Source organism: Heptranchias perlo, chromosome 27, assembly GCF_035084215.1.
Source record: "Heptranchias perlo isolate sHepPer1 chromosome 27, sHepPer1.hap1, whole genome shotgun sequence".
Taxonomy (NCBI): Eukaryota; Metazoa; Chordata; class Chondrichthyes; order Hexanchiformes; family Hexanchidae; genus Heptranchias; species Heptranchias perlo.
In genome coordinates this window covers 35,250,263-35,259,466 of record NC_090351.1, presented here as the reverse complement: position 1 = coordinate 35,259,466, position 9,204 = coordinate 35,250,263, and the positions used below count along the sequence as shown (strand labels likewise).

Genomic DNA, 9,204 nt, shown 5'->3' with positions numbered 1-9,204 from the left:
AACACTCTTTAAAAAAAAATTCAACTTGCATGCTTAAAACAAACATGATATCAATGTTCTCTTTTTGTGATCGTAGAAGCCCAGAGAATGCCAAATCCATTAAATTGGGGCTGGGACATGTGGGCAATCCTGTCATCTCCAACTGGGGATATCCATTACCTTGAGGTTTTTACAGGAAGTCCACTTCAGCTTGCATTAGGCTGGCCAATTTGGTTGTTGCTTGATTCTAAAGCCAGACAAATACTTTATGCATTTAGATTTTGCACTGTATCGCACAACAGATTGAGTTTAAGTGAAAGTAAAGACACTCCAGGCACAAAGACACAGGCAGCAATCTAAGATGAAAATGTCTTATGATTTAATTACTACGTTGCAATAGAGTCCATAAAGAAATTGATGAGCCATGTGCAGAATATTCAGAAGCACAAAGACCTGATCATCCTGAGGTCGAGGTCTCTGCCTGTTTGAGCCCAGTGTAGACCATGACCCTCTGATCGCAGCTGGAATTGTCTGCACCAGGGGAGTCGAACAGGTGGTCCGTGGAGCAGTTTCATCCCGCCCGCAGACTTCCCATGAATTTTTGAGTTAGGAGTACCGGGAAGCGAATTCAGAGTTGAGCAGCCAGCAGTAGCTAAGCTGGAATAGCAGCAGCAGGTCCAATCAATGGATGGGGATCAGAAGGTCATGGGTCAATAGAAACGCAGCTAATGAATAAAACTGGCCAGTTATTACAATCTTTACTAATTGCTGTCATCAGCCCATTGACATATAATGCGCTTTCAAAAAGGCATTCCTTAAATTCATAGAGGGTGAAATTGGAGGTAGGCAGGGACACAAAGCACGTATTTATCACCCGTTATACGCCCCACCCGATATTCGGTCCCAGTGACTTCAATAGAACTAAATATTGGGGGTGTGGTTTAACGGGCGGCTGATGCGATTCCGCCTGTTTCACGTCACCGCCCACCTCCAAATGTTACTCCCAACAAGTTCTCTCAGCAATTTGTTTTTAAAAAAAGTCACAGTGCTGTGAATAGCTATCAATGCAAAATCGGCATATTAATCGCTTAATAAATTCAGTCAGCAATTTATTAAGTTAGTCATTAAATTCAACCAGCAGCAACATAATTATTATTTAAATAGTTGACTAAATTAAGATCTCTCTCTCGCCTGCCCCCCCCAAATAATAATTAAAATGAAGTTAGCTTCATTTTTAAAAAAAAACAAATTAAATATGGAAGGAAATGGGAATCATAGACAATAACTGGGAAAACACAAAAGTGGTCAATTGGAAGTAGAGAAGGTAAAACAATAAATTGTATTCATTAGAGTGAATAACCTTAAATAGGGTAAGAATAAAATTAAGACCAAAACATGTCACAAACATGATTCACTGCCTTCACCTGATTCCAGAAGCTTTAATAATATTTTTCTGGAATCTGAAATATATGTAAGAGATGGGGGAAAATTATGGCCGTGATTGTAGAAACATGGGTGTCCACCCAAGAGAGGACTGAGTTTCATATTGAAGAGACATAATTGTAAAGGGATACAAGCTGGAAGATATAAAATGGAAGCACAGAGAGATTAAAATGGAGGGAAGAAAGAAAATGTACTGAAGAAATGCAACAGGGAAAGGAAGGGCAAGAACTTGGAAAAAATATATTTTAAAATGTTCAAAAGGGTTACATCTGTAAAATATAAAAAGAGTGGAATAATTGAAGGTGAATGGGGAAAAAATGAACTAATTAAGGATTATCATTTTTATTCGTTCATGGGATGTGGGTGTCGTTGGCAAGGCCAGCATTTATTGCCCATCCCTAATTGCCCTTGAGAAGGTGGTGGTGAGCCGCCTTCTTGAACCGTTGCAGTCCGTGTGGTGAAGGTTCTCCCACAGTGCTGTTAGGAAGGGAGTTCCAGGATTTTGACCCAGCAATGATGAAGGAACGGTGATATATTTCCAAGTCGGGATGGTGTGTGACTTGGAGGGGAACGTGCAGGTGGTGGTGTTCCCATGTGCCTGCTGCCCTTGTCCTTTTGGGTGGTAGAGGTTGCGGGTTTGGGTTGTGCTTATTTAGGAACTAATTTGGTTTATCATTTATCTATTTCTACTTTAATAACTTTTGCCAAATGTAGCTCACACCAAGTGCCAGGATATCGGATCAGGCCCACCATAATAACATGAGTTTGACAGCCCTGTGAGCACAGCTGAGCTATCACAGCTAACTCCAGCCATTCGCCATTTAATATAGTAAAAATCAGCTATTTAAGTAAATCTAGACCGGTCAGATTGTCAGGCAGTTACTTTTCCACACTAGTACCCTTGATGTTATCATCCATTGTATAAGGATGGGTCTTCAATTTATTGAGGCAATTTAATCCTATCCTATGGAATCTATGTGGACCTTGGCAAACTGATTTTGTATTCAACATTCTCCTGTATTAATATACATAGATAAAAGGAGGTATTTTAACAGAATCTAGATGTATGGTTCCCTCTCTCTGAGAAATATTGTAACTGATATACTTCACACCCATCCACTGTACCATTCACTGAAATACCCCACATCCCTCACTGCTATAACCTACACCCCTCACTTTTTAATACTTTCTGAAATACCCTCACCCGTAATCCCACAATTCTGACTGTCTAAAATATCCCACACGTCTCACTCTCTGAAGTACCCACACTTCCTACTATAACTCTCTGAAATACCCCCCCATCCCTCACTGTGACAACCTGAAATATCTCCACACCCCTCATAGCAGCACTCTGATATTGCCCTCATCCCTGGCTATAACACTGTCTGCAGAATCTGGTGGTCAGTCCATCAGGGTGAGGGTCTCGTTAACTGTTCCTTCTATCACTTGGAAGTGGTGGTGATAAAATGGGTGCTGTCCATCACACTAACCCCTCCAGTTGGTCAGTCTCGGCCTGTTGTCACCCCCACCCTGGGGGAAAGGTCAAGAAGGTTGGAGTGTATGTGGAAAAGTGAGAGTGGAGGGAAGATAAAACTTACGACCAAATAAAAGCAAATGGAATGAATATCGTTGATCGATTCATTGATGCATTGAATGGTCAAGGCAATTACTCTCAAGTTTATTGTCGATGAATTCAAGGACCTTCCAAAATGTGAATGTTTCTAAATCACTTCCCCACCTCCCCCATGGTTTTCTCCCCTCCTCCCCTGACAGTGCTGACTCTTCCTGAAGTACAGTTCCACAGGTAGCAGTAGAACCTCAAGTACCACAGCCAGGTGGGCATTCTTCCAAGTGTGACACCAGGCAAGAAGTGTTGGCAGGTTGATGGTTGAGGTGGGCGGGCGGGTGGGGGTGAAACACAGAGCCTGGTCCTTACCTGCGTCCAGCACACAAGCATTTTCCAGAAGGGGGTCATTCGATAGTGATAAGGAGCAGGAATCCAGTCTTATCCTCTCCTCCCCCTGCCCCCACCTTCTGTAACCCATAAGTTTTATCTTCCCTCCACCCTCACTTTTCCACATACACTGGCTTCCTTCTAATACCAGAAATGCTCAGCCTTGGCCAAAATCAGCTAACTTAGCACAGACCTGGAGAATTAGTGACCTTTCTGGCCTGTACAGTTCAGTACTGCACCAGGTGAGGTATTTAGCACTAATCTATCAGAGGAGCTGACTGTTTTAGATTTTAGTTAAAACCATTATATGGGGACAAACATTGCAAACCACAAATTTTATAGATTTAAAAATGAGAAAGTAGTTGTTTGTGGTAGTCCTCACTAGAACACCATTTACAACTGTTCATTCTCAGTAATAAAGGGGAAGATTTGCTCTGTTCACTATTTGAAATGAAACCACAAACCTGTTCCTTATTACATAGAATTTACAGCACAGAAACGGGCCATTCGGCCCAACTGGTCTATACCGGCATTTATGCTACAGACGAGCCTCCTCCCACCCCTCCTTATCTAACGCTATCAGCTTATACTCGTGCTCATGGTTTTGCTACAATATCAACAGAAGAATTCTTGCCCATTAGTTAGCTTTCAATCTAAGAGTCACTTATTTGCCATTAAAATCAATAATCCTTTGTGTTTGGGCCCATTTGTTTCAGTGAACACAATACATGCGGAACAATAAACACATTCAACATCAAACACTTTTCCTTTTCCTGAAACGTGGAGTGTTGCAGTGGAAATTTCAAGCAGAAACGCAGTCACAGGTACACACATGTGCTCATGATTATCGATTGGAAATAACTTGTGTTAAATCTACTGATTTTGTTCTTTTAAAACTTGTTTACAGCTAAATACTGATATAAATCTAAACTGAGCAGTCCCTGTAGCTAGATCCACAACACTGTTTAAGTTCTTCTCTTGTGCAGACTGCCAATCCTCCAATAATCTCAGGAAGTTGAACTTCTGTGCGTGGGATGTTGACAAGCTGGGTCTCTTAATGCCTGAAAGGAAAAGAAAGAGAAAAAGGTTTTTTCCCCCTCATTGAGATTTAATGTCTTGGGGAGTATCTGTTTCTCTCGCCTAAGCAAATAAAATGAAATTTTTTTTTGTACTGTGCCTCTTATTTAAATTTTCCTTCAGTAAGAGAATGCACGTACTTTTTGAAGTCACCTTGCAGTATGGTCACTTCTTACTTACAGGGCAATAGACTGGGGTTGTCATTACACAGTGCACGTGTTGGGAATAGAGTGCTGTTTGGCTCAGTTGAATATAGCCCCTGGGATTTGACCAAGGCAGGGTGGTTAACACTTATCTTCTCTTTGCCTTCATTGTTGCAAGGCTACATGGCAGGGTTGGCCGGTTGGCCTGTTGCCCTTTGAGGAGCACTGGGAGGGGCTGTGTTGTCTTGTGTCTCCAAAGACCGAAAAATCTTCTCAAGTACTTTTATCTTATTCTTTTCCAGAAACTCAAAACTGCGGAACTCTTCGCCTCCCTCAATCTTCCCTTCCTACAATTTACAGGCTTTTAAAATCTAAGTTCGATGTCACCTAACCCCTACTTCCTGAATGACATCACCTTCTCTTCTCTTTGCAAGGAATCTTACAACACCAGGTTATAGTCCAACAGTTTTATTTGAAAATCACAAGCTTTCAGAGCTTACCTCCTTGCAGCCTTGGTGATATTTTACACTGTGGGCCCTGCCACTTCTTCTGGGTTTCTCAATTAAATATAAATCAACTTGAAGAATGGAAAACTCAGGGAACTTCTTAAACCGACCGAATAATCATTGCACTGTATAAATGTTGTGTATTATCATTTCTTATCATTATTTAGCAAAAAATCTCATCATGAAGAAATAAAGATTTTGCATTTATATAACACCTTTGACCATCTCAGGACGTCCCAAAGCACTTTACAACCAATTTCCGCACAGCAAGATCCCACAAACAGCAACGAGATAAATGACCAGATAATCTGCTTTAGGTGATGGTTGAGGGATAAATGTTGGCCCAGGACAGCAAGGAGAACACCCCTGCTCTTGTTCTAATGATGCCATGGGACTTTTTACGTCCACCTGAGAGAGCAGACGGGCTCTTGGTTTAACGTCTCATCCAGTATCATAAGTACTTTAAACGAATATAATATATAATATTTTGGGGGAAAAATTGCATGTTCTCTTACCCACTGTGAATCTCATTGTAGACAATGCCTCCTTCATTTACACTGATCATCTTCATCTCTTCCTTAGTTAGACTCAGCAACTGAGAGCCAGTGAGAACCCCCAGAGACTTCACAGTTCTAAAGGAAGGGAAGAAGAGACACGTGATGAGCAGAACTAACAAGGAGGGAGATTAGAGCTGAGTGGGGAGTGTACCTGATATAGAGTGAAGAATAGAGATAGGTGAGGAGCAAACCTCACAAGGGGTGAAGATTAGAACCATAAAGAATGCATCTCACAATGAGTTAAGTGTGAGGAATGAAGAACAGAGGCATCTAAGGGATGGACTTCACAATGAGTCAAGAATAAAAGCAGGTGAGGATAGACCCGTTGGGCCGAATGGCCTGTTTCTGTGCTGTAAATTCTATGTAATACAACTCACAAGTGTAAAGGAGGATACACAAGAAGTGATGAATTGATGCAATTGAGGAACACACTTCAGAAGGAGCAAAGAATGGAAGTGCACAGGGGGCAAACCTCACCGAGCAAAAAATACACGAGAATCAGTGAGTTATTGAGCGATCCGAATAAGAACATATTTGCCTGGGCCAGGAGCCTGCTTCTTATAAGGTCCAACGTGCCTGTGTCCTTAGCTCTCTTATCAAGTAGAATAGACAGCAGAGTAAGGTTTGTGAGGCTCAATTCTGAGTGGAATTAATGACCAAAAATTGGGAGCTCCATGAATCAGGCACACTGACCGCCAAGCCTGAATGTCTGAGCCTTTTTGCCATCAAGCGAGACTCAGTGCCAAGAGCCTCACCTTGCAAAATTTACATCACGTCTTTATGGGACACCATTTTTACTGAAGGTAGCTCTTTATGCATTAAAAACAAGCATGGTGTATACTGACCATATAATCTGGGGCTCTTTTCTCTAGAAAAGAGGGATGATCTGATAGAGGTCTTTAAGATAATGAAAGGGAAGGCGGAGAGAAGATGTTTCCACTTGTGGGGGAGACCAAAACTAGGGGCCATCAATATACGATAGTCACTAATAAATCCAATGGGGAATTTGGGAGAAACTTCTTTACCCGGAGAGTGGTTAGAATGTGGAACTCGCTGCCACGAGGAGTAGTTGAGGCGAATAGCAAAGATGCATTAAGGGAAAGCTAGATAAACACATGAGGAAAAAAGGAATAGAAGGATATGCTGATAGGGTTAGATGAAGAGGGGCGGGAGGAGGCTCGTGTGGAGCATAAACACCAGATAGGCCGAATGGCCTGTTTCTATGCTATAAAATCTATGTAACAAAATAGCAGTACGTGCTACATGAACTTGAGTAGAAACATAATCCTTTTAGTAGTCAGTGCATTATTGAATTAAGGTCGGCTGTAAGTGATTTTGCAATCCAGAGTTTCGTTTTGTGTTTTGGTGAATTTGGGCCCGTCAAGGTAAGGAACGTCAATCCTGGGGAATGGAACACTCCCTAGTTCAGAAATTCAGTCTCGGCATCGAGTGCTCCCAGGTCAGGTGTAGGAGGACTAGTTGCAGACGTATCTCTCTGGCCAAGATTGTGCCTCAGCCCAAGCTTCACAAACACACCGCTGAAGTACCACTTCCCACACCAGCCATCCTTTGGCCTCCTTAAGTGCCAACTTTGTGTTATTTAAAGCTGGATTAGAGCCAGTTTTGCGCTATGGGAACCCTTACCCTGCTGTCTATTTTACTTACCACTATTTCGCATAGGACTCCTACAGCCAACAGGCAGAGAGGGTCGGTAATCAGAGGACACAGATTTAAGGTAATTGGCCGAAGAACCAGAGGGGTGATGAGTAGAATTTTTTTTTTTTACGCGGCATGTTGTTATGATCTGGAATGCACTGCCTGAAAGGGCGGTAGAAGCAGATTCAGAAATAACTTTCAAAATTGGAATTGGATAAATACTTGAAGAGGAAAAATTTGCAGGGCTATGGGGAAATGGCGGGGGGAATGGGACTAATTGGATAGCTCTTTCAAAGAGCTGGCACAGGCACGATGGGCTGAATGGCCTCCTTGTGTGCCGTATCATTCTATGATTTTATGGGGCTTTGAGGTCTGTCCAAAGAACAATAAGCACTTGAAATTCTTACCATTGGTATTTTAAAAATATCAGTGTTTGATGTTGGGTTTAGTTGGGGAAAAAAATGGCTATTTAGAAACTTGTTGAATCTAAAGTGCAACATAACCTTTACTTACACCCTTGAAAAACCTTTCATCTGGAGCCAAGCTGTCACCTCAGTGGGCGTGAAGTGGATTGTCAGGCCAGGAGAGTCAGCGTGGGAGGGGGATCGGAAACTACGGCGGTTTTCGACCGGCTAAGAAAAATCAGAAGTCATGTTAAAGATCACAACAGGAGACGAAACAAATGTGTGAAGAGTCAGTCATACATTTAACAGTGCATTACACTTCACTCTTTTATTGGCTTTGTACAGGATAATGAGGAGCAAGAAGGTGGGCCGAGCACATGGTGTTACCAGTGGATTTGCTTTTGAAGGATCTTTTGGCAGTCTACGGGGAAATAATCACCCTTTCTTTGATCTCAGGATGTCGCTGAGAGGGGTTACCTTCTCATTTGGTCAGAAATAAGGCGATTTACAGCATTTGGACCTCATGGCATTAAAGGAACGTAGACCCACCTCAGCAGCAGAACACATTGGGGCCGACGCTGTAGTCCCGTAGTCCTCTGGGCACTGACTTATGTCTGTGGAGCTATATGTTGATCTCACCCCACAGTGCAAGGTCAGCTAATTGAAATATTTAGACAATAATCCAGCGCATAGCATGTGACACGCTGGGAGAGTACCGAGCTGGGTTTTGGAATCATACAACACAGAAGGAGGCCATTCAGCCCATCGTGCCTGTGTCGGTTCTTTGAAAGTGGTTATCCAATACCAGAGCTGTTAACGGCCTGCTGGTTGCCAGATGTTTGCCTACTATTTTTATGGCTGGCAGGAAGATAAGTGTCACTTTGCCAGTCAATCGCTCGGTGCTATGTTGAAGGACGACCCTATATGGAGGAGAGGGCCATTCAGCAAGACAGACCTTCCACTTTTGTACAGGCCTCTCTGGAAGCGTCTGTTCCAAAGTAATTCATTGGTTGTGAAGTACCTTGGACCACCTGAGGACATGAAAGGCACTATATAAATGCAAGTTTATTCTTTTCTATTCATTTTCCCCCATCTCCAATTCCGTCCCCTCCTTTTTCTGAAGGCATTGACTCGTGCTGCTTTACGGTTCCAAGCCCACCGACCAGGCTCTGACACCATGCCTCCGTGACCATTCTTCAGGTGAACCCATAAGCGGTGAGTGTTGGGCTCGAGCGGCCGTCCCAGCCGAGCTCGATCCTGTCTTAATGTCAGGGCCTCATTTACATAAATGTTCCTGCGGTCCCGCCCGAACGGGAGCGGGAATTTGGCGGCAGGAGGGACACGTGGGAACAATCCCTGGCAGTCAGTGGTGGGAGTGGGGAGTGGGGGGGGGGGGGGGGGGAGAGATCTGGAGTCAATCAGAGACCGGTTGGGTTGGTGTGGGCGGAGAGATCTGGAGGTGAGTGGAGACTGGTTGTGGGGGGG

At 43.2% G+C, this 9,204-nt stretch overlaps 1 protein-coding gene across 2 annotated transcripts in view; it reads right to left on the bottom strand.

The window, feature by feature from the left end:
• Positions 1-336: 336 nt before the first annotated feature.
• eps8l3b (EPS8 signaling adaptor L3b) overlaps positions 337-9,204 on the bottom strand; it is a 70,109-nt gene continuing 61,241 nt past the window's right edge. For both annotated transcript variants that reach the window (XM_068007652.1, XM_068007651.1), the window contains exons 18-20: positions 7,829-7,947; positions 5,618-5,734; positions 337-4,437 (exon numbers count right to left, since the gene is read on the bottom strand). In XM_068007652.1, coding sequence (XP_067863753.1) covers positions 4,431-4,437; positions 5,618-5,734; positions 7,829-7,947 — 243 coding nt within the window. In that variant the 3' untranslated portion in view covers positions 337-4,430. The remainder of the gene's footprint in view (positions 4,438-5,617; positions 5,735-7,828; positions 7,948-9,204) is intronic.